The following is a 26,300-nucleotide window of genomic DNA, read 5'->3' on the forward strand; positions in this document are numbered from 1 at the left end:
GTAACTGCCCAGAGACTTAAATTCTTCTGGCATGAAGCTTAGTTTTGATAAGAATCACTTCAGTTTGTGATTCCAGCTGTTGTTGTTGACCTGTCATAATAATCTGTACCTGAAATTTTATGGCTTTTCTTTATTCCTAATACAATAAACTCATAAGCAACTTTTAACTGTATTAAGTTTGTCTGACATGAAAAGGTCTGGTAAGCTAAATTTAGCAGGCCAAARTCATCTCTAATATGGATCCATCCTACTACTTCAAAGATAACTGCACTGTAAACATCTGCTCCATCCTTTTTATTTCTATTCAACATTTTCCGTGACTTCTGTGTTTTTTTGGTAGAACACTGAATGATAGACAGTTCAGTATTGTTTAGCCTTTTAAACTGAATTATTCTAACCTTTTAGGCACCCATCAGAACTATCCAAAATATCTCAATCTCAGCAAAGCAAATTCGGATGATGAATGAAGACCACATGCAGTGTAGACCTATGACTTGCGTCTTCTTTTTCAGCTATATTCAGAACTAAGRAGACTAGTATTCTATAAATGCAAAGAGATTTTGGAGCATGATATTTGAATTACTGAAGAAACATGCAAGCTAGCCTAGACAAGTGGCTTCTAGATTTTTTTTTCCTTGAAGACTGTTAGAAATGCATAGTGATGAGCATGTTCTGGTTTTAGTTTCTTCACAGTCTCATTGAAACTTTTAAAAAGTGTATTTAAAAAATTATTCCCTAGTGATTTAGAAATCAAGCCTGTTACAGAGTTGACTGGCAGTCAGGTGGAAGACTGAAGCAACCTGCCCTTTCTGTAGAAGAAAACAGTTGTTTTTAATGTATTGATTAATTCCTTCTCATGTTCAAGTATGAGTCATGTTACTCTGTTTCTTGTTGTAAAGTTTAGACACCATATTTTCTGTGCTTCCAAATGCTTTCTTCAGGGGAATCAAAGAATACTTCTTGCTCCTCAAAACACTTGGTATCAGTTATGCTTAAGCAATATTACATTGAGGATTCTTGGAATACTGTGTCTTTCATGAAAGTGCTCTGGCTACTCTCCAAAACCTTAACTGCACCTTGCAAAATTTGACTTTCTAAGATAGGCTGGTAGTACAGTATTGTACAAGTACACAGGGTTTTTGATTTTGCACTGAAAAGTTCATTTTTCATTGAACATTTTTCATGACCTTTTATACAGAAGCCTGACTGAGATTTTCATTGCTGACAGTAATTGAAACAGTGATGTATAATGACAATAGGCATAGCTTAGTGCAAAGATAAATGGTGGTTGTAGACATAGAGGCAATCTACATTCTCAGAAGGAAAAATAATGAAGTTGAACAAATAGTCTAGAAGGTATGTGGCAGACTGGGGTGAGTGCTTATTGTAGAAGAGTAAAATACGGGATTTGGGACTGGGAAAGTTTCTGTTTTTCATTGAAGATGAGGTTTGTATTTGTATCACTGTGATCTTTAAATCAAATATCAACTTATACAGGTCTGAACAGACTGCTTTCTTTAACAGAGCATTCCTRAAACCACTTAGCAGTAAATTGGATAAAATTGGATTGTGTTGACTAAGTGATCATGAGGGATCAGTTGGAATAAAAATATAGTTGAAGCCTATGTATAAATATATGTTTTTCTTCTTTCTCTCTTCAGAAAAAGCCCCAAGATCTCAGGCAAGAGCTTTTCAGTATAGACAGTATATACCAGAAATGTATTTTAATCTAGTTTGTAATATTGATATTGAAATAGGGAAGAATTAGATTGAGAGATGTTCTACCTTCAGGCATATACCCTCTTTCTCCCCCAGAAGTATCAAAGAGCTGCACATGAGTGATGTAATTGGGGTGCTTTTATTATCTTTAGCATTTTTCCAGGTCTATCTTGAAAATTATCCCTACGTTGTTTTTTTAACAAAAACATCTTACTTTTAGAAGTAGTACTTCTACTTTGGGAGGTCTAAGGGAGATGGTTAATATTCAACCATCACTTCCTCTGGGCTCGGGATCAGTGCATCCCTAAGAGTAAGAAGTCCGGCAAAGGGGGGCGGRGACCTAAATGGATGAGCAAGGAGCTCCTAGCAACAGTCAGACAGAAGAATATACAAAGAATTTGGAACAGGGGACAGAYGGCTTGGGAGGAATATAAGAACGCAGGGATGTGATGAGGAAGGCTAAGGCCCATTTGGAATTAAATCTGGCAAGGGATGTCAAGGAYAACAAGAAGGGCTCCTTCAAATACATCAATAGCAAAAGGATGGCTAGGGAAAACATGGGCCTGGTGCCGAATGGGGTGTATGCCCTGGTGAAGGATGGTACAGAGAAGGCAGAATTACTGAATACCTTCTTTGCTGCGGTCTTTGTTGCTAAGGGCAGCCCTCAGGAATCCCAGACCCAGGAGACAACTTGACATTCACAAATACGTGGGCCCTGATGGGATGCTCCTGCGAGTGCTCAGGTAGCTGGCTGATGAGCTAGGCCACTCTCCATTCTCTTTGAAAGGTCATGGAGAACAGGAGAGCTGCCTGAGGACTGGAAGAAAGCCAGTGTCACTCCAGTCTTCACAAAGGACAAGGTGGACCAAGGAAACTACAGCCAGTCAGCTTCACCTCTTTCCCTGGAAAGGTGATGGAACAGCTCGTTCTGGATGTCATCTCTAAGGTTGTAGAGGAAAAGAAGGTGGTCAGGAGTAGTCAGCATGGATTCACCAAGGAGAAATCCTGCTTAACCAATCWRATWGCCTTCTGTGATGGAATGACTGGCTGGGGAGATGAGGGCAGAGCAGTGGACGTTGTGTACCTTGMCTTCAGCAAGGCTTTTGACACTGTCTCCCATAACATCCTCCTAGACAAGCTCAGGAAGTGTGGGTTAGATGAGGGGACAGTGAGGCAGATTGAGAACTGGCTGAAAGGCAGAGCTCAGAGAGCTGTGATGAGCAGCGCAGAGTCCATTTGGAGGTTTGTAGCTAATGGGTCCCCCAGTACTGGGTCCAGTCTTCTTCAACTTATTCTTCAGCAAGTTTGCTGACAATACATAACTGGGAAGAGTGGCTGATCCACCAGAAGGCTGTGCTGCCATTCAGAGAGCTCTGGACAGGCTGGAGAGTTGGGCTGAGAGGAATCTCATGAGGTTCAACAAGGGCAAGTGCACAGTCCTGCACCTAGGGAGGAATAACCTCATGCACAACTACAGGCTGGGGTCTGACCTTCCAGAGAGAAGCTCTGCAGAGAAGGACCTGGGGATGCAAGTTGACCATGAGCCAAGAGGCCAATGGTCTCCTGGGGTGCATTGGGAAGAGTGTTGCCAGCAGGTGGAGGGAGGTGATTCTGCCCCTCTCCTCAGCCCTGGGGAGGCCTCATCTGGAGTACTGTCGCCAATACTGGGCTCCCTAGACCTGAGGAAATACGGAACTGCTGGAGAGAATCCAGCATAGGGCTGCAAAGATGACTAGGGGACTGGAGCATCTCTCTTACGAGGAACGCCTGTGAGAGCTGGGCCTCTTTAGCCTGGGGAAGAGAAGACTGAGAGGGGATCTTGCCAAGATCTACAAGTACCTTAATGGGGAGGTGTTAAGAGAATGAGGCCAGACTCTCTTTCAGTTGTGCCCAGCCACAGGACAAGAGGCGCAAACTGAAACACGGAAAGTTCCGCCTTAATAAAAGAAAGAACTTTTTTACTGTCAGAGTGGCAGAGCCCTGGAACAGGTTGCCCAGGGAGGTTGTGGAGTTGTGGAGTCTCCTTCTCTGCAGATATTCAAAATCCACCTGACTGCAATCCTGTCTAATGTGCTCTAGGTGACCCTGTTGAGCAGGGGGGTTAGACTAGATGATCTCCAGAGATCTCTTCCAACCTCAACTGTTGTGTGATTCTGTGATACTTGGAAATATTTATAATCATTTTGTGTTGTTAATCATATGAAACTTAAACTGGTAAGACCTCTTTAGATCTAAGTACCACTCACTTTTTTTATTTAGCTAGGAGCTGTCCAAAAGAGAATGATGAAACTAGGGTGTCAAAAGAATGATTTGCATTTGAGAATCATTAAATATGACATTTTTTCTTTTGCCTTTTTTCATGAGAAAGTGACTGTCATTCCTTAGTGCTGAGCATTAGGTTGATAGATTAAAAAGAGGATGTTTGGTGGAAGACCAATCTGAAGTTTGAGAAGCTAAGAGTCAATACAGCCAGCCTGCAGTAGGATCTAGTTAGGGATTATTTGGAAAGATTTACACACCAAACATGAAAGTAAGAAAGGTGCAGATCATTTGAGTAAAAGTCCATTTGTTTTTAAGAAGCCCTGTTTCCAAGTTTATTCATAGTTTAATCTGTGTAGAACTTTCAGTCATTTCTATGTATTTCTCCCCAAAAGCAATGTTTTGTAGGTATAAAAAAGGAGAGTTGCTGACATCCCATGGAAAATTCCACTGCAGTAAAGTGTGGTAGTCCTCTGATGTAGAAGGTGGGTGACAGACTTGTGTGAATAAATAATTAGTGTATCCAAGTACCTGCTTAATATTTAACAATGTAGAGTATATGTTGTCATGTGCAGTCTTACTTAGTGATGCGTGTTTTCACTGGAGTAGGAAAGACTCTGAATTTACTGGACATCCAGTTAATGGGGCAGGTATATTTGATAAAAACTGAAAGATGTTGTCAGTTTCCTTGAAATAAAAGCAGTTGGTGTGTTTTTTGGTTTAGATTTTTTTGTTTTGTTTTTGACATTTCTAACTCAAGCGAGATACAAGCAGTAGATATATACTTCCAAAATTTATTTATCAGAAAGTTTTCTGAATACAATACCAGTGAGTGCTGCACAGCTGCTGGCATTCTGATAAGAGGAAATTGTCTCTTGGTGAAAAAGGCAGTGGGGCTGMAGTTAGATGGTGTATTCTGAAACCAGATACTCTGCTCACATCCTGCTGAGCAATGTTCACAGCTGGAGACCAGCTTAGAGCTTCTGGTACATACACCCCGAGGATATCCTGTAGGAAAAGCTGTTCTCCTAGATGCTCACACAGGAAGGAGGGCCCTGGTCCTATTTAAATAGCTCTTGCCTATCAACCTTCCCTGGCAAATTCTCCGTCAGAAACAACCTGTTGTGAATGTGCCTAGCCCAACACAGAAATAGAGGTGTTTACAGGTCTAAGTAGAGGACATGTGCAGTGAATCTGGACTGAATGAATGCATGTTACTGAAAAGGAGAATAGTTTTTATGTGGTGGGTATCTCAATATGGTGAAATATTCTGGTCTATAAATTATATGAAARGTCTAAAACAGCATCTTTAAAAGGTCACAGTACTTAGAGAATAGTGATGTTTTTAGATGTGGAAGTAGAGAGACCTGCTGAGAAAAGCACTGTAAGGCACAAAAGCTTAAGTTTGTTTGTTTATTTTTTGGGGGCAGGATTTAAAGAGTATTCTTTCCTTTCTTGAACAGAGAAGAGCGGTTGGCAGATTACCTCACTATAGCTGTAATAAAGATGTAACAATGTAAGCCTCAAAATAAGGTCATGACACTTATTTCTAAGAATGGAAAATATCTTCCTCCAAGCTAACCACCTCTCAAAAGGTTTGTGGATCTGAAAGCCAGGAGTTGACCCTCATGGAAGTATTTTATTTTGGGGTTTCAAGATTTTTGTTTTGTAGAGCCCTGTCACTAGTGTCTACAGTCTCTTCCTCTGCAGACACTTGTGATGGTGAAGTATTAGATTAATAGCTAATATAAAGCTAAACCATATACATGGATGGCTTGGATTTGTGAAGCAGAAACTGATTGCTGAAGACAAGCCTTTCAGGTAGAAGGGAACTGACCAGCAGTGTTTTGCTTCTCTATCCTTTTGGATTACATATATTTTATTTCAGCTTCTAAGTTCTCAGTTGCGAGGTTTTTCTCAATTCTGAATAACTCCAGAACTGAGTGTCTTCACAGAGAGGAATTTGTTTCACTTTTTCCAGAGCAGGAATAATTTATTATTAATAAGGCAATAGAGAAGTCTGTTTTAAATAATTAAGCGTGTTTCAGTAATAGATGAACTAAGGGCGAGGGGAAGATAAAGAAAAGGAATGAAATAAAGATGAGCTTCTATTAATAGGATATTGTTTTCTTTTTCTAAGCAGAGGTTTTAAAATTTCTGGTTGAACACACGGGATGCAGGTCGTCTTTCTGTCATCTACATTAGTCCACAGTCCTAAAAGTATATGGCAAACAAGTTTATAAATACGTATATATAGACACTAATCGCTGGGGCAGGAAGCTTTATGTAGATTTGTCAACCACACAGGAGAAAGAATATATTTAGCAAGTAACATGTTTGAAGACAAAAACAGTCCCCAGAAGAGTTACAGGTATTTAATTTATAGTGAAGATTGGATTCATGACCCCTTGAATTGTTTTGTTTTCTTGTATTTTAAATAATTTATTGAAAGATGAAAGCAATTTTGTATGATTTTTTTTCCTGTGCTGTTGAAAACTAGAACAACACTTGGCTGTGATTTTGAAGTCTGTTGGAAGCACTGGTGAGCCTGCACTGTTTTTTTCAGACTGGCATATGAAGCGCTGCATTTGAAAGCAAATACAAGTTCAAGTGAAAGTAGAGTCAAGGAAATTCATACTTGAGAGAGAGAAACAGGTAGCACTGAACCAGTTTCCAGGCATCCTGCTGTGCTGGCAGCCATCCATCCAGGGTGCGTGCAGCTAGACAGATTTCCAGGCATCCTGCTGTGCTGGCAGCCATCCATCCAGGGTGCGTGCAGCTAGACAGACCCTACCCACTAAATGTGCGCGCTTGTGTGTGTGTGTGTGTGTGTGTGTTTGAGAGCTCATGAAGAGTTGGAGTCCGTGGAACGCCAGATTTTATTGACAGAGAAGTTACCAGCTCACAAACCATGTATCGCTGGAGTGTTTCTTGATTGCTGCTACAGATTTCTGTGGCCAAAGGGATATTTCTTGGAATTGGCAAAATTAAGAGCAGTGTTGTAACAGACTCACTTATATTTATTTATTTGCTTGCTCAGGCTCTTAGGAATTAAATTTAAACTCATGTATACCCTTTGGTACTTTTTTTGTTGTTTTTGAGATTTAGTAATGTATGTAGTAACAAGTAGGGATCTTTCGAAAGACTTTGGCAGAGGACATGTATGTATTTGATCAGAATATCTGTTCTCATAACTTCAGTGAATTTTACTGAAGGATTACAAGTCAGTGTTGTTGCACAGAGAGTTGTACAAAATTTTTGTTTTAAGTGCTAATTTATTCAAAATTTTTGCATAGCACAACACTTGCGCAGACAACCAAATCTCTGAGACAAGGTGGTCAGTCAGTATGCAAGTAGTGGCAGGTCCTTCCAGTGGCATCTTCAACTGGTTCCTGGTGGACTCCCCAAACTGCAGCTGTTGTCAGGTCTTACACAGAGCTGGTCCTACATGATTACTGTAGCCCATTCATGATGCTTTGCTGCAGAATACCTTAAGCTACATACAAAATACRTACCAGCTATCTTAACTGTGTACAGAAAATGGTCATACATGACTTTATCTTGCATCTGCCAGAATAATTTCTACTGACTATTTTAAAGTATCATATCTGTGTACAGTTCGGTTATTTTTGCAGCAGAAACTGCGGGGGAAAGGGGGATTTAGACTTCCTGAGTCTGCCCAGGATGGTGATCAGCACCTTGAAGCAACTACTGGTGTCTGTCTATTGACCGAAGGCACAGTAGGAGGTTCAGGAATCCCTGAGACTGCCCGAAACTCCAGCACGGACACTCCCTGTAACAGCTAGTCAAATGCTTTCCTGTGAGGCGGGCAGGAGTTCAGTTGATCACCTCRTCTCAAGTCAACCCACTGTCTCAGCTGTGCAGACACTCACTGGGCCATCCAGGAAACTGATGAACAAGTGTGCTGAGTATTAACACAGGTACAGTTACACCACAGTTTTAAATACAAGACAAACTTAAATACTGTATGTTACAGTTATAAATTAAATTCCATAGGTGGTGCCATGTGCGTGTGTGTGCATAATAATACACACAGAGAGAGTTATTTTGTTTTCTCAAAATCTCCATTTTTAACACCACATTTAACTTAATGCAGCTTTTAACTTTCACAGCTTTTAACTTTCACCATCTAACAGCTATGAACATACAGTAACAGTCTCACTGTAGTTTGTAGTGAACAGAATGCTGTTTGTTCAAATCAGAACAGAAACCTGCGACATTAATATTGGCAGCTTTGGTAAACAGACTAACTTCTGCCTGATAGCAGTCAGTCTAGTTAGTGGTAAGAGCAGAAGGTGGGTTGCTTGTATCAAGAGATCTATGTCTTTCTGTATAATAATTCTTCTTATAAACCTTATTTTAACCTGTATTGGAAACTTCCCAAGAGAAAGTTTGATAAGCATATCTGATAAGAAAAATAATCTTTTTTTAMCTGAACTAGTTGTTCTACATTAAGCACAAAAAGAAGTAAAACACTTCTTTCTTGATGCTTTCATTTCCCATGTCTAGATTATGACAGTTGACAAAGATTTGACTTGAAATACATACCATAAATGTACTGTACTGTTCAGTTTGTTTTCCCTACACTTCTAACAACATAAATACTGAGGCGCTTTGGAGGAAATTCAATCTAAAACTTAACAGATTTACTGTCATAGCTGTGCTGTACTGATCTGCTTGTGAAATTGTGGATCTGAAACTTTTGTAAAACTTTGACCTGTGCCTGAGGTATATGAGTGCCTCTCAAGACTTTTTATTGCAGAAATCAATTCAAAAGCGTCATCCACTTGACTCTGCTGAGCTGGTGGGCAGAGTAAGCCCTTGCCACTTCTCTGCCCAGAAGCCTGAGGATGGAAGTTGTTTCCGTATAAATAATGGCTTTTGGCTTGAGTAAGTCTTATTTTGCCTAAGTATTTGTTAATTTCATCCTCTCTGTCCCAGCCTGGCACATGAAAGTGTGACCCACTAGATTATAGGTTTTTCAGCTACACTGCGGCTAATTTTAGGAAAAGTGCTTTCCTGAAGCAAGTACAGATGGTTGTGTTTGTCTGCATGGGGGGTTGAGTAGCCGAATGGATTGACCTGGATGGGTTAAGTACAATACAATGCTCTTGCCTCTCTGATTACAAGGTCTGTCACTAAACCCCCCAGCACATCAGCAGTGAGAGATACTCTGGTGAAGTGTTGCATGCTACGCAGAATCAAATAAGGTCAAAACTGAGATGGAGAATTTTTGGATGTACCAAGTTGAGTTTCGTAAGAAGAATGTAAGTAGATTTGCAGAGAGGAGAAATAAGGTTACTGGTACTATTTGTTATTGTTGCCTTATAGAAAATACTTCGTAATTCCATTAACAGATCTTTGCAGTGTAGTAATGGCATGCTTCGCATTCATTTCTTGTTTTTGTCCCGAGAGAGTTTTTTTTTAGGCTTCTGTAATTATTTTGTTAACAATGAAGCAGTACTGGACCTTTATTTTAGACCTCAATTCGTAGTGTTTTGAGTAGCTGTTCAGTTGTCTCTCTGCTATCATTACACAAAATTTTTCTTCTTGTAAGTATAGAAGCTACTTTCAGATTTTGACTGCATCTGTTGCTTGTACATTTTATGTTGTGCCTCTTGGTTTGAATTTTGATGCAGAAGAAAACTGAGTGTTTATTCTTTGAAGACTGAACAGACTGAAGATGTGAAAACCTTTATGGAGTCAACTGTTGTTTAATGTCATGTAGCAAACTGTGTAGCCTACATGATGTTTGGTTTGGGCATTTTTGATAAGAGCAGAGTGTTTTTTCATGAAAGTTTTCGGGAGACATTCAGACACCATGTAGAAAGCTGCTGTGTAACTGTTCAGGTGGTTGCTTAATGTCGATACTTGGTAAATGGAAATAGCTTAGTAAAGATACTTGTAAAGCTACTGGAGTAACTTAATAAATTTTAAACTATGCATAATTTATAAATGTCAGCAGCTAATATGAATGAGAAATTATTATTTCAGTATGTGAAGGCAAGAGCTTTCAGGCATTTTAAAGATCTTTTTATGTAGAAACATTGGATACTTGAAAATCACATGCTTTACTTCTTTGTTTACTATTTAAAGCTCGGTCTTAGAATATACTAATGCCATAGGCAGGTGGTATTTGGTGCATAGAAACCTTTATGTTTAAACCTAAAATGATGGTATTACGTTAACTATGGGAGCACTRTAGAAATTGCTCTTTGTGCAGCTGAGTCACTGTGGAGCAGTAGCTCTCAGGTAATTACGCAGGCAATCAGGAAGCCCAAAACTCTCATGAAGCTGCCATGGGAATACCAGGTCTCTAACCAGCTATCCTTCRCTTTGATAAGTGAAGATCCGCCAGGTAGTCCTCTCCTTTTTGCCCTGCAGTTGAAATTCAAAGATAATAAAAGGACTGCTGCTGTGCCCAGGATATGTGTGAACAAGGAAATGCTTCCTAATTTTTTGGTARCCTCTATTAGTTAATTATAATTCTAATATTTAGAAAGTATTGAAGATAGGCCTTGTATTGAGAGTGTTTAAAAAAAAAGAAGAMGAAAAGGAGAAAGGAATTTTATTTTCTTGTATTACTGCATATCTGTTTAGAGAAACTTACAGGACTTAGATTGGAGCTCCTAGATTAAAGCTGCTGCCAACTCAGAGCCCCAGAAGTGTAGCTGTATTTGGCTTAAGAAAAGAGCCATGTTGTGTAATTRCTTATGAAACTAGAAAAGTACAATTTGATTCTCTTAGTCAGTGGTAAACTRTTGAGTTGGCAAAACTGGGGCCAACCTTCCTAAGTCAGAGGAAACTAAAAAACTGCAGGGCTGCTGAGCTGACAGCCCAGCTTGTGTAACTAAATGTTAAAGCTTTCTTTGAAAATTTGCAGTGTGGCCGGTGCTCTGACATATTTCACAAGTACTTCTGGAAGATGTGCTTTTGAAACACCTGCTGGGTTGAAGTTTTTTACTGTTTAACATCTTGGTGTCCTTCATTAATTCTATGCTCTTGTATCATATTTGCTCTTGACTTCACATATCTAAGCTATGGCTTTTCAGTATTAGTGGCATTCATTAGGAGTCAGCTGTTATTCAATAGCCTTTCCCATACTTACTTGCCAAGATATTTGCTGACTGATCACACAGAGATAAAAGTTTCATGGTACTTGTTTGCTGTGCTTTTCTCTTTGTTTTTTGGGGGAAGGGATTTCAAACCTTTTTTTTTTTTTTAACCTTTTACACGGGTAAGGAATGGCTGTTACTGGTGTACATAATTATAACAGAAGGGAGAAAAGTTCTTTATGTTAGTGAATTACTGGGAAGATGATCTGAAAGACATTTATGGACAACCGCTGCAGCCTTCTTCTGCTTAGATTATTTTAATTTAGCAGTTCAGGTTGATCATGATGATACATGAGAGCCTGTGTATTTGCAGGGGAAATCACAATTTGAGTCCCTTCTCTTTCCCCAATTTGACAGTTAAGAATAAATAAACTTCAGCTGAATCCCTGTTTTCTGGTTGTGGTCAATCTGCCTTTCTGTCATTGCAGCTTAACTCTGTCTTGATGACTTTATCTTATCTTTTCTAGAATGTCAGTGTTCTAGGAGATTGGGCTTCATTGCTCACTGCTTTCAGTAAGCTCAAAATAATTTGCCTGCATGCAGAGGCGTGCGCTTGTTCAAGTGAAAATGCTGTAACTGCAGCTTAAGTGGATGGCTGACAGTTAAGTGTAAGCATTTAGCCTCATATTGGAACCCCCACCCAAAAATATGATTTTATAACACACTTTTTGGGTGAATGATATTTGCCACTGGCTACAGACTTTAGTTTTACTGCCTGCTTGCTTTTGTACGTTATTGACAAAGAAACAAACTTTTCTGTAAAGATACAGTTTTTAAGTCCACCGGGATGCTGAGAAAGACTTGAAAATTATGCTAAAAATCCAGAGTTGTAACATTCAAAAAATGTTTGTCCAGTTTTTATTTATTTATATATTTTTCTTACTCCCACTGCCAATTATAGGAAAATATGAGAGAAGAATTTCGATATTAGTCTCTCAAGTGATTCTTTTATTTTATTTTCTTGCCATGTCTAGTCTCCATCTCCAGATTCCTCTTCACCTCGAGGTGCTGAATCATCAAGCAGGCAACATCACCAGGATGCCTGCAGTACAACAGAGTCCTCCACTAATAAAGAGGTAGAGTGAAATCTTTCTAAAACCCACAGTCTTGTTCTTGCTGTTCGTGCCTTTTTGTTTTCTTTGCTCCCTTATATCTGTGCAATCTTTTCTCTCTTAACCAAAACATGACAAACCTGAAAAACTGGTTTGCAGTTCCTTTCCTTTGTGCTTGCTTGGCTGTCTGAGTCTCTAACATACTTAAGGCTGTTTATCATTGCATTTCTGAGTCTATGTTTGGCTGCCACAAAGTTCGCTTAACAGGCTGGGAGGTATTGACTTACTGAGGAACAAGACAACATGACCTCTGCAGTAGAGGCAAATGGAAGGAGCCCTTTTTAAAATCCTTCAGAGTGGTTGCTGCAAAGAAAATAATGTTTCTCAGCAAGGTGAATAAACTTGCTTAAATAAAAACTAATCGAATAGTAGTTTTTACAGCTTACCATATTACTGTTATACATACTGTTGGAAGAATGGAAGAACTAAGTGATTTGGTAGCAGTTGTTCACACTTACAATCTAGCAGTTCTGAACTTCAGGCTCCTCAAAATCAAGTAAATCCTCCTCATTCTTCTTTCTCTTCTCCTCCTCCTCTTTCTTCTTCTTCTTTTTTCTAAACTTACCTGGGAGCTTTTCACTCTGCAATAGTTCCCCTAGAACAAAGTGAGATTGCCTAAATGGAACTCCTCACAGTGTGAAAAGGAAGTAATTTGTCACCAAAAAAAATATTTAGATTGGTATATACTGACTGGCTCTGTAGGCAGAAAAAACAGCRAATGTATGAGTTTTCTGCTTTTTTAAATTTAGCAAATCTAGTGTGAAGAATCTTGAAAACCATTAGTCACGGTAGCTAACAAGACACCATATTGTTATTGATAGCAAGATGGCAAAACTGGGCTATGTAACTGGAAATATTGATTAAAATTGAAACACTACATAGTATTTCATTCTTTTGTAAGAGGATAAAGGGTTAAAAAAAGAAAAGCTTTTTGTAATACATATATATAAAAAATACATATATATACATATAAATATTTATATATATATATGTGCCAGTTTATGTTTGCATTTAGAAGATGATGGAGGCTTTCAAAAGACTTAGACAAGAAATTTCTGCTATGCCAAAGCCTTCAACAATGGTTTGTGTCTTTACATATTCATCTGCAGTATTGTGAGATTGTTGTAGCCTTTTGATTTCTTTACTTTACTAATTTTGTCACTGCGAGCATATTCTAACCATTAGATATCATTAAACTTATTCAAAGGAAAAAATATCAGCATGCTACTCATTTCACTTTAGTACATGTAGTATTAGAAAGAGTAAAACAGATTTTACAGTAGAGTGTGTCAGGCTGTTTATTTCCCTCAGAAAAGCAATAGTGCTCTGCTTTAGTACCTCACTTGCAAAAGTAACAGTGGCAAAACAGACTATTTTTAGGAACAGCTTTTAGGTCTTAACAAACCATTTTTTAAAGGTATAGGTGCTATAATACTTGGCTGAAAGGCAACAAGATTAAGAAGAGTAATAAAACATTGATGACCTAGCTATTTCATTATTCATGGTATGTAAAATTAGAAGGTGTATATATCCTTTTTTCAGTAACTTTACTGTTGCTGTGGTCTTAGCAGAATATCTTTTGATGCTAGTAATAAAAAAAACTTGTATGTAGAGCTTTTGCAATAAAAGCATATACTGATGTTAATTTACACTTTTTTCCTTCTGAAAAGGATTTGTATTAAGTAGTCAGATTATTGAGTAGTTGTTGAATTTGTAATTACAAACTTTGGGCAAGTCTTAAGCCTATTTATTTCAAAAAACATGTTTTGAAAGGGCACTATTTTGAGTAAGTTGTTTCTGTTTTTCTCAGGCATGCAGTGGATTTGTTCTCTAGGCTGTCAGCAGTTYAGCTGTTCAGTTTTCCTGGTAGCAAAACACCAGTAACAACTGCACACAGTTGCTGAAATCGGTATAGAAAGTCCGGAAAAATAGTCATTGCAGTAAGCAGAGCCTCAAGGCAGCATCTTCTAATTTGAAAATAATTGTCTGTGTCCTCACAGCAGTTGATTTCCATTAAGTGCCTTAGCGGTAGGAGGTCAATGTTTAGTGATGACTTTATTTATGCTGGTGCTCTCTCTGATGAACTTCCCTTGTTTTATAGTGTACCTTAGTCATTTTCGCCAGGAACAGCAATTATCTAGAGCTATGCAGGCTCTGCTCTTTGCATCATGCGTATTTTGTTTCTCTGACCCAGGCTGCTTTGTTTTATAACAAGGCATGTGTAATTGGTTGAAAAGTACTACTTATTTGTCACATCCGTGTAATAATAAGTGAAGAAGTCTCGTGGGGTTAGTCACTTAACCTCTTGCATAACTATGACCTTCCTAATTTCCCGATTTTTGGGAACCTAGTAAATTGTGTAACATAAAGGAAATAATTTAGCATAAATGTGGTGTATAACTACAGCTGGAATTTGTCTAACACATTGGACATTATCCTGTTTGTACTTGGATCCTTATTTTAATACAGCCATGTTGAGCAGCTATTGGAGGAGTTTAGTGTCTTCCGTAGAATCCTTAAAGTTTTGTAATCCTTGGTTTATCAGAAATTTTTAACTGCAACATGTGTGAAAGCACTATTTCTGTTCACCTATTACCATTTATACACTGACGCATGGAGTATTCTTTGATGAATTTTCCTATGTGGGTATGTTATAGATTATAACAGAATGGTTTTCTCACTGAAGTTGTGCTTTTCGTATGTTTGATGTGTTACCACAGTCATAGAAAGTTACAGTTGAAGTTAAGGTATTACTTTAGTCTATGTATTTACTAATGCAGGGTTTTTTTAATTCATTTACCTTTTATGAAATTGAGACTGACAGATTCTTTACTTGATACGATAAAGAAAATAAAAATGTGTTTGCTCAGAGTTTTCACTATTCAGACCAAGTGTGTGTGTATGTGTCTTTTTGTGTGAACATAATTGGTGGGGTAGTGTTACTAAATTCATTTACCTCACAGAATACAGGTTACTGCTTAACCTGTTGAAATTAGGAAAGTTATATGTGTACTGTATTGATATGAGAGATGCATATAAGATCCTAGTGTATTTTAAAAAATTGGTGTATGATTTACTGACTGGGCTGGTAGTTTCAGTACCGTCACGAATGATGATGGTATTGAGTCATCTTATAGACTTCTAAAAGTGTTAATGCGTAGTTGAAAAATCCACTGTCTATGAGATGTGATGTTTTTTCCCGTGTACCTCTTAGTTAGTAAAAACAGAGTACTCGCTGATTGATAGTCAGGATGCTACTGAACGTCAGTAAGTAACTGAAAACTGCATGTAGCACGTTGCCTGATGAACATGCTAATGCAATATAGTTTGCTTATGGATACTAGCTTTCTAATGACTAGTCAAGAGTAAGATAATTCTTAATAAACGGTAGTCTTACTTTGCTAATAACTGTGACTAATTTGCTTTTTTTTGTCATGAAGAAGTTTTTAACGCATATTGGTGCATGCTTTGTTCTGTTTGAAATCTTGTTTGTCTTGATTACAGTCCAGAAAAAACTTGGCTTCATTTCCAACCTATGTTGAAGGTAAGATATTGGATTTCTGAATATTTTGTCATATATCCAAAGAACTCCGGTATTTGTAATGTATGAAATTATTTTGTTGTTGTTCAATAGAAGAACTATGAGGGTTGGATTTAGGTTGATTTGAGTCCAATCTGGAGCTTGAACTAAACTCTGCTAAGCTCTTTCAGAAGTTCAAAAACATGCATCTTTTATTTTTTTAGCATTTCAGTCATAGTTTCTGTCCCAGTTCTGTTGCATTTTCTATCAGTATTACTTAAAACATCAGTGAAACCTTTTTATGGAATTTATTATGGAATTCACACACATGTGAATGTGTGTGAACAATGAGCTGTTGTTCTGACAAGGTTAGGCAAGATGATTGTAGTGAAATTCATCATTTTAATCTAACTGGCCAGCCTGTGAGAGGAAATCTTCCTGGCTCTACAGGTGCTTAATCTCTAATTAAATAGAACTTCATGTCTCAGAGTCAGGGTTGCGCTTGTGCTCTTGCTAAACTTACTCAGAACAATGTGAAAAGCAGATTTTCTGTTACATGAGCTTCTGTTAGCTTTTGTGTGACTCTACATTTTGTGCATGCAAAGAGACTGCATGCTGTAACAGTTACTTCATTATGAGAATGTGACAGACACAGAAAATTYAAAGATTCTTTTGTTATTTAGCCCTGACAGCAGTTGAGCCCTGTGCTGTATAAAATGGCAGAAATAAAGCTGACCTGGTGTTTCATTTAGAATGTCTTGGAATTCCCTGCATTGATTTACAGTGTGCTGCATTTAAAAGATTATATGATCATTCTCTTTAGAGTGTAAAGTTGATCATTGGTTTACTGTTCAATGTGTGTGCTATACATCTATAACCAGATCGTCGGCTACTCTGAATTTCATATATTGTTTTGAAAATAAGTGAGCTTTGGAAATACACAGTAATGAAGAATCAGTCTCAATTAAAATTTATCTCCAGGAGGCAGCCTTCTCTGTTTTTTATCAAGAAGTGTATAAAAAGGTGTTGGAAATGAAAGTAGTGATAAAGCCTTTACATGTACAGTAACAAATAACAGCATTTAAAAATGCTGTGAGGTTACAGAACTGAAGAGTGCACAAATATGCAGCATTTCCAGATACATAAATCTCCCTAAGGGAAAAATTTTATTTATTTAGGTTATATACTTGAATGTGACTAGTTAATTTTGAGGGATGCCCAGATACTGATCAGATTCTATATATTGAAGATGAACATCTCAAAACTGCTAGTTGTATATTTTCATATTTAAAAAAAACACAGCAGGCAAAAGCTCCTGATAAGATTTGCCTATGTACTTGTATCTGTGTGCATAGTTTGAGTAGTTTGTATGTACGTATATATAGATAGAGACATATTTACCTATATTGATGTAGTTATATAGTTATATAAATTAATATAGAGTTAATTAATATATAATTAGTTACATGTATTTTAACTAAAACCTTGTTTTTATATCTGTAGTTAATAATGACCTGTATTTCTTTAGGACTGTGGTTATTCATGCTCATACCGAGCACTTGTTAATCTCTTCTTTAATAAATCAGAACAAAATTGGCATTCTGAATAATATTAGCCTTTATGTCCCCATTGTCACATAAATATCTGAGGATAACTCTTGAATTGATAAACATTCCATTCTGGTGTTTCAGGCTTTTTGCTTTGCAAAAAAGAACTGAAAAATAATTTATATTTTTGATTATTATAATATTGACACTTGTAGCATTCTCTAAAATGATTTGCATTTTCAGTGGTCTTGAATACAGGTTCTTTTTCCTTACTTGTAGCAAAAGAAGCAGCTTCTTGCATAAACCAATACCCCTTTTGAATCATGACAATGTTAGCATCTAGTGAGAAATAACCTATTCTTTGTAGATACAATCTCCAAACACCACAAACCTGGAGTTCATAATTACTGTTTTATAAGAAATTAAATTTTTAGATGCTGAATACTTCATCACCCTCTAACTTTCCATAGAAGTTGATGAGAGTTAAATCATTAAGAATCTTGCAGGACTAAGACAAAAGGCTTTTTCTTCCAGCCTATGCTGGAAAGCCCAAGAGAGCCCATGCTCTGTATATTTAAGAACAAAGTTTTTCTTCGACTCATTGTCCTTGTTGTGACAAACCATGAATTTTAAGATACTGTGGCATAAAAGCACTTCCTTAATGATGCTGATACATCTTTATGATGCTGATATTGATGCTACCAGTCTTCTCTGTAAGGGGATGTGTTGTTACCTGCAAAGCACTGTAGGGAGATTCATCTGCCTGCTGTACTAGCTGTGGCAAATAAGCAAGCGAGCAAGTTGCTGATGACTGTTCTTAAATCACACTCTTCCAGCCCTCTTTCTGCCTATGACTGTCTAAACTGTGATGTGTTTATACTAGTCAAAAGTACAAGCTGTTGGTAGTGGGTGATGGAACAASTGAATACTCATGCTTCTTTGTAAGAGCAAAAACTCTCTGAGGCTATTTTGCCCCAGGGTTATGCCTGCCTCAGAAGAGAATGAGCTATTGTGAGAGACAGGTTAGATTAACAAATACAGCTTGTACTGGGGAAATGTTGAGAGTATTTCTCAATGTTCTGTGCCTTTGAAAGAACTAGTTGCCATGTCGTCAGGCTAAGCCACGGAAGAGTATTTGCAGTCATCAAGTGTAGGCTCAAGTAGTCATAGTGCTGGTGTTGTGCCGTGGTTCAGTATGATTTTCTTCAGTGATTTCTTTCCTGTGTTACAGTTCCTGGACCTTGTGATCCTGAAGACTTAATTGATGGAATCATTTTTGCTGCCAATTACCTTGGCTCTACTCAACTCCTTTCAGATAAAACTCCCTCCAAGAACGTGAGAATGATGCAGGCTCAGGAAGCTGTCAGCAGGATCAAGGTGAGGAGTAACTCCTGCTGTTTCTCATGCTGGTATCTTACAGTGGCAGATACGAACTTTTTAAGTTCTGCAGTAGTCTTCTCATGTTGGGTTATCTGTGCTTTAAGAAAGGTTAAGTGCCTGATCTTGCTTTCTGCAAGCACTGGTTTTATGCTGCAGAATGACAAAGAATCGTTTTAATTCCCTACAGTACTTCTTGTTTTTTGTACTGTGAGCCAAAATCTAAAGTGAGTGATGGTGTAAGTTATATGTTACCTAGGTGTGAGAGAAAACAGGTTTAGGGAAAAGCTAGTGCTGTAGTTGCTTCTGGTCTGGCATTTGATCAAAGCTGTGCTCTTTTTCGCCATGTTGTGTATAATAGTTCCTCACTTCATAGGAGCTAYGAATTAATGAAAAAAAGAATAGTCTGTGACTGCATGAAGATGTATGGAGAAAATAGTATTTTTCTTGGAATCTGATATGTTCACTACACTTTCTTGAAAACAGAGATGCCCACTGATTTCTGTATGGGCAGGGATAAGGGATGGCTGACAATAGTGAYGTTATCAATGGATATTAAGATGTTTGGATGAAATATTGCGCTGTTGCAGAGGATGCTGCAACAGCTTGATACACTGCTGCATGGTCGGCTCGCAGTTTCTTTTAGCTTCTGCTAATTCAGCTACCCAATATAATCTCATCTGAAAGTTTTTGTGAGATTACTATTTACATGTTCTTCCTTTGCATAATTTATCTTGGGCTCTAACGTAGTCTTTGTGTATACAATAACGTAAAAGAGAAAGAAGAAGGGAGAGAGTATGTTACCAGCACAGTCAATAGCACTGTCTGTTAAGATCACCTGATGCTTTCCACAGTCATTGTTCCTCCCCGTATTTTCCATGCCTGGTGCCCACTTCAATCTGTGCATGAACTTTCAGAGGGGTGCTTCAGCTAGAACCACTGAGATACTTCCAGAAGTTGTAATTTTGCCCATGTTCAAATATACGTAAGTTCTTGTAACCTTGTCTCTGAACATCACCAGCTCTCTAGCACTAGAGGAGGCACTAGAGGAGGTGTGTTTGACAGGGAAGTAGCCTTCCTGTTGCAGATAAGTTGTTCTCCACCTTTGTAGGGGCYTGCTGAAATTTAGACAAATAGTAAGCCTTTTGAAAATCAGCAAGCTGTGTTACATTCAGTGGTGACAGAGGTTTCAATACCATTTTTTAAAAGACTTTCCAAATCAATAAGCTGTCTCAAGTCTTACTGAGAGTTGTGTGTGCAATATTCCTTGAGTGGTTCTTCCCACTTTTACAGCTGAGACTTTCCCTTACAGTGTCTGCTCCTTTCTTACTCTGGGTGCAAGTAAGGCTGTGCCTATCTGTGTTTATTAGTCCCCACATCTCCTTTCCTGACACTTGGATGCATGGTAGAGAAGTTGCCTGATTTGAATGCAGACGAAACAAAAGGTAAGCTAGAGAAGGGAGAGAAATAAGGACTTCGGTGAGACTGGATCTAGGAGGGAAGCATGACTGGAAGGTGAAAGGAACAGTTAGGATAGGTGTAATAGAAAACTGGTGGTGGGAATTGGAAGGCTCAGGGAAGCTGGGCCAGGGACTGAGCATGAGGCTTGCATCTAGGAGGCAAAGCATGTGTRGGAGAACAGTAAGAGACAAAGATGATAGAGAAAACTGGGACAAAAATGGAATGATTTGGAACTCTCTTTGTGTTGTGAGCGTAGAATCTTACTTAGATATCAAATATATATCTTAGAATTTCCTTAACAGAATACAGCTCTTCCCAAGGGCTTTGTTATGCCCCAGCACTGCTTTGTCTTAACACAGAAAAAATCTGCTTAGCTCACTTCACCCTCAGACTGATAGCTTACATAACAAATAAATGAACATGYGTGCACATACTTGGTTGTCGTAAGTTTGTTCAGAGTGGAGACCAAAATAGTTGCAGTATTGACCTGGTAATGTCACATGAATATTTTGAAGCTGTGAGTAAATTTCAGCAGATTGATTGCTTACTGCTTGGCACATGTTACCGCTGCACACTTCTTTGACAGTTACTGCTCTTCAACTTTTAGGAGAAGTTCAGGAAATGTAAATAGCCCCAGGCCTTAGGATCTCTGGTTTGTTAGAATTGGTTTCAGCTATTTTTGTTAGTTATTGTCATGAAAACAAACTTGCTTAGTGCTGACCTGATTATGATGGATAGAATTCTTTCTGCCAGATGCACTGTTGCTCAGGACAGCATTTAGCCCAGAAGTATAAAATGTTGCCTACAGAGTATTGATGATACTTGTGTTGTACTTGTGTTTGTTTACAGAGTGTGTAAGATGTTATGCATGTGAAACATTTCTGTATGGTTAGAGGAAACAAAGGCTATGAATTAAGACTGATCATTTAAAAACATACAAACATGAAATTAAGAACATGAAAAAGCTGAGAAGGCCTTTGTTTAAGGCATGCTACTACGCATACCTTCCGTTTAAATCAACGTTAGGTTCATGCATCTGAATGTATTCCTTTTTTGTTTAATAATCACTAGTAATGCCTCCTTTCAGCAGAGCCCTTAGACCACACATCCAATCATTTAGAATTTGAACAGATTTTACAAATATTTCTCCATACTTTTTATTTACCTGAGCATCACTTCAGTTAAAAGTAGAAAAGAGAGTTAGGGCTTTTTTTCCTGCTTTGGTGCTTTTCTCCATTAAGTGCAGTGCAGCGAAGTTAAAACATGCAATGTTTTGAAGGCGTTCATCAAACTTTTTTTATTTTATATTTTCACTAAAAGGTAGTTTTCCATTCACTATTTTCTTTCTTTGTTCTCCTTTTCCTCAAATAGCAAGGAAAGAAACACCTTTCCATGTTTTACTTTGACTGAATTTATTTAATACTTATAACAGTCTGGAAAAGTTAATGTTCACAGTTACAATTCACAACTGATCAGTGCAGAATATTTTATATGTTTTGCATATAAAATAACGATTAACTATTTTATTTTTCATCAGCAGGTCTGAACATTTTTAGATACCAACTGATGTAATTACTGGAAGTAGTTGAAGACAGAACCCATATGTGAAAATCATGCATATCTTGCATGTTATTGTTTATAAAGGGCCATCTGGGATTCTCTGGGCTACAGTACATTTTTTGTAGAGATTAAGTGGGTTGCCATGTATTTAATCCATCCGTCTAGCATAAGTTGAAGTTTGCTTTTTTTTAAAAAAATAAAAAAGTTAATAATATTTTGTAAATAGCAGCTAGCTACATAGTCACATTTTACRTACCTTCACTTACCTTAAGTGAAATATTTAGACTTTACATATTTAAAAAATAGTATTTTATTTAGATCAGGTTGTTTCTGTTTTTCTAAGAGCATTTAAAAGATCTTTTGATTTAAGTTAGAAAAATAACTTGATTGTGAAGAGGATTTGTTTGATAATGTCTCTTGCATAGAATTATTCTAACTAATTTCATAGACCAGAGCTTCCTTCTTGATATTTCTATGGAGCATCAGTCAGTTCTTAAAACTGGCACATCGTTGTCCCAGTTTTATGAAATATTTAAAGATCATTCTTGAAGAAGTTAAAATACAGTTAAGACACTTTCCACTGAATTCAGGATTAGAATTCTGAAGAAAATGCATTAAAGGGTATTTTGAATCATCTTTGATTCTGCATTGTAGATCTCCATCTCCAGGATTTTTTCCCCTTTCTCTTCTAAACCTGTACTGCTCTTTTGTGAGGACTATCACTCTGTAAAATTTGTGTAAGTTTTGCCTGAAAGGGAACTTGTTTTTGGAGAACAGCATAAAAGCTCTATCTCAAGATTGTCTCTGCCCAGTATATGCCAGAGAGTTGCATTCAAGATAAGTATATTATTTCTAAGTACTTAATGCAGAACCTTCAGTATTAGACGGTTCTAAATGCTTTTGCGTTAGGTTGCTGTCTCCAGGCAGCAACAGATTCATCATTACCAAAAGCTGGTATGGAAATGTTTGTTCATATTGATAAGTAAGAAGCGCAGTCTAAAATTTAAATAGCTGCTTTCAGATGGGTTTAAGCTAAAACTGATTAAATCTAAGTTGTAAGCATCAGTGTAAAAAATCTAAATGTGTGAGATTCTGGCTTTCTGTTTGTTCTTCCTAAACCTAATTGATCATGAATCCGTATCTGTGAAGCCTGTCCTAATGAGACCCTTGCCCACCACAAGAATACCYGTTAATTTACCTAACTAAAAGGCATAGTAATGTTATCTAAAAACATTACTAAAAACAAAAAATATAAAAATGTTATTGGGGGAAGTAAAAGAATATTTKCCAGCCTGCTGAGTATTGTATTTCTTCAGTAAGCAAGTCCATAAGTTCAATTCAGCTTAGGTTTGTGTTTAAATTGAATTATTGATTGCAAGAATTATGATATTTATTGATATTATTGTTATTGACACAGCAATAGCATGTAAGATACTATATTGGGGTGAAATATCTCTGGATATAAAGCAGTTAAACTGCTTAGAGATAGGAGATAGTTTTCAGGTGTCTRAGGAAGTGAATCCTCTACTGCCTTTCATTAAAAAAAATGTGTTATGGGGCTTTATGCAGCTGTCACAGGAAAACTTGTTGTTCAGAAGCATGATGCTAACATTGGCATGTGTATGTTTGCACAGAAGGAGAATGAAATCTTCTGTCATATTGTTTTTCCTGGAAAGACTAACATAGTTTTAGAGAGATTATTTTCTAAGCTTGCTTATGCATGTAGGAGCAAAATGCAACTTGAATTTAAATATTTTAGATCTGAGAAAGCTGGAATAATAATGTTTGGGCTCCTTCTCTCACCTCTTACTTGATGTGTCTTCAAAAGAGCCCCTCATATTTGCAATGTTCTAAGTGAAGGGAAGCACCTTAAAAAAAAGAGGGAGGGGGGAGAAAGAAAGGAAAAGAAAACCCCAGCTGTTTGGTTAGAGTAACATTTAAATGAAAAACACTCAACCTTTTGTATTCTTCCTGGTGAAATTTCTTTTCATTTTTAAACGTATTAAATGTGAAACTTTTTTAAACCAAAATGAAAAGGGGGAAATTTATCTAAGCAGGGACTAACTAGAACATGTAGCAGTCTGCRAGCCCTAGCATTAGTGTGCAGATCCCTGCTTGACTTAAAGTTTTTGTAAGTTCGTTTCTAACTATTCTCCTGTCTCTGTTTATTCCATGCTAAGCAGATGGCCCAGAAATTAGCCAAAAGCAGGAAGAAGGTGCAGTACAAACTCCATCAGCTTGATGTTATGCCTGTTCTTTTGTTCTTCTGGGAGGGATTTTTCCCTTCTTTTAATTTTATGCTTTTATTTTCTGCATCCAGCAAGTTTTTGTTTAGGCTTATTTCGGAGCCACCATACAAGTTGACATTTCTCAGAAATCAGTTGCCTGGTTGGCTGTTCTTCTTTTTTTTCTTTCTTTTTTCTTTTTTCTTATTTTTCTTTTTTTGTTGCTTATCATGAGCCATTTCATGTTAGGAATAGGTTAAAGATTGGATTTATCAAATGGTTACAGGCAGTACCCAAAATGAATACTAGAGAAACAGCACTGACATGATAAAGGTTTTAACTCTGTAAAATAGTAGCTGAAACAATGTCTTTTTTTATCCCTCTATAAAGAGTGTTTTGCTTGATTCACAGATGTGTCAAATTGCTGGATGCAAAAAAGAAAAAAAGTGTACGTGTATATACACAATAGTATACTGAGATTGACTGATCTAGTAATAAGTTTTGTTTATGGAGTTTTTAAGTGCCTTTTAACAAATTAATTATTTTTAAAATCACAAGAGTTTGCTTTCTGCTTAACAAAGGTATGACTTCTGAAGTGGTTTAGTGCTTGTATGTTGTCTGACTATGAAGACCTTCTTACCAGAACTGCATTATGAATTGCTTAACTTGCACCCACTGTAGTACATGTTTTTCTATTGGTCTGAGCAGTCACTGTTAGCCCATATAGAAACTCTTTGGGCAAGAGATACATGTAGTCCTTTGTATAGCTTGTGTGAAAACTCTTCCGTAAAGTGAGATTCATAATATATGAAAAATGGGAGRATTGTTTGATTTTTGCAGAATCTTTATACAGTTCATGTTGCAGTGAGGTATAACTTTACTGGATCAGGAAAACAGTCGGGGAGTCTTTTGTGGGATTAATGATTTTTCAAATAATATCTAATTCACTTTCATGTATATGTATATATTTTCCATATCTTTCTGTTTATCTTTAGCTTTTGCAATCTAATACTCTATTTTGCATTGCTGTTCTGGTGACTATGTCTTAGTATGCCCCTGTTTGTGGTATAATATCATCTTTAAGGATTTTACTTAGTGTATCTGTTAATTCTAGTCCCTTTATTCACAGGCTCCAGAAGGTGAATCTCAACCCATGACTGAAGTAGACCTCTTCATTTCGACGCAGAGAATAAAAGTATTGAATGCAGACACACAGGTATAAACAAAGAAGCCATTGTTAGTGTTGTAATGATAGTCTATTGAAATAGACTCTCACCTACCTGCAAAAATGTGACCTTCAGAAAGTGCTAGTTCTTGTATTTCCCTCCAGGATTTCTGGTAAGAAATCCATGCTCAAGAACCATACCATTACATGGTGTTGGTCTGGTGTGTTACTCTAGAAAATGGTAAGAGTTGACTGCAGCCAGCCCACTACTTATGAGAAGCAAAGTTATTTACATTATAGAATATTCTAAGTAACCTGGTACTGTAACGCGACAAGCATAGATTGTCCACAAAGTAGTATAAAGCMTGTGGTTTTGATAATTTGAAGTTCATAGTCCTGTGTGCATTAGTCCCATATATATCCTGCATATTCAGTTTCTGATATTGAGGTCTTTATGTTCTTTATTCTTGTGTTAATTTACAAAACTTGTTCTTTTTTTCATTTCTGGAAAGTGAAACTCTTGGTTTCTCTCGGCATCTCCTCTTGTGTGTGAGACTTTTTATGGACGTTAGTAACATGGGTTTTACAATTGCCATTAATGTGTTTGTCTGACACCAGGAGTGCAATAAGAACTTCCTGAAAACAGCTGGTGATGTGAGCTTTTCTACTACCTAGGAAACCATGATGGATCATCCCCTGCGGACCATTTCTTACATCGCAGATATAGGAAATATAGTTGTTCTGATGGCGCGTAGACGAATGCCACGGTCTAACTCCCAGGATAACGTGGAAGCATCTCACCCTTCCCAGGATGGAAAGAGGCAGTACAAAATGATTTGCCACGTATTTGAGTCTGAGGATGTAAGGAATTACTCTGTCTCATGATTGTGGTGGAAATGTAAGCGCGTTTTGATGGGCTTGAAGTCCGTCACTAGTGGTTCTGTTTATTTGTTAAGTGTGAAAAATATTTTATCTAAGCAGAGGAATTTGTCTTCTCTCTGCATATTGGAGCCAGACATTTTATTCACAAAGCTAGTATTTATAGAAAAACTTCCCACTTTTAAGTGCCTACAGTACCCTCCAGTGTCAGTGAGAGACAGACCCACAGCTTATATATACTAGCTCAGAAATTCTGTCCATGGCAGTGGCCATGTATCAAATACATTCATTTCTCTACATAACTTCTCATCCCGAGTGTTTCCACAAGAATTGTTGACAC

General features: G+C 37.4%; 1 protein-coding gene across 5 annotated transcripts in view; it reads left to right on the forward strand.

The window, feature by feature from the left end:
- The window catches only part of APBA1 (amyloid beta precursor protein binding family A member 1), a 94,184-nt gene that overhangs the window by 52,217 nt on the left and 15,667 nt on the right, over positions 1-26,300 (forward strand). For 2 of the 5 annotated variants that reach the window (XM_085313776.1, XM_085313766.1), the window contains 6 exons: positions 12,089-12,190; positions 15,731-15,770; positions 18,525-18,670; positions 23,875-23,907; positions 25,046-25,132; positions 25,757-25,942. In XM_085313776.1, coding sequence (XP_085169902.1) covers positions 12,089-12,190; positions 15,731-15,770; positions 18,525-18,670; positions 23,875-23,907; positions 25,046-25,132; positions 25,757-25,942 — 594 coding nt within the window. The remainder of the gene's footprint in view (positions 1-12,088; positions 12,191-15,730; positions 15,771-18,524; positions 18,671-23,874; positions 23,908-25,045; positions 25,133-25,756; positions 25,943-26,300) is intronic. The other 3 variants (XM_085313783.1, XM_085313793.1, XM_085313802.1) reach the window with 3 other exon arrangements.

The sequence above is a fragment of the Rhea americana genome, unplaced genomic scaffold, assembly GCF_003343005.1.
Source record: "Rhea americana isolate MKP2758 unplaced genomic scaffold, rheAme1 scaffold_11, whole genome shotgun sequence".
NCBI classification, from domain to species: domain Eukaryota; kingdom Metazoa; phylum Chordata; class Aves; order Rheiformes; family Rheidae; genus Rhea; species Rhea americana.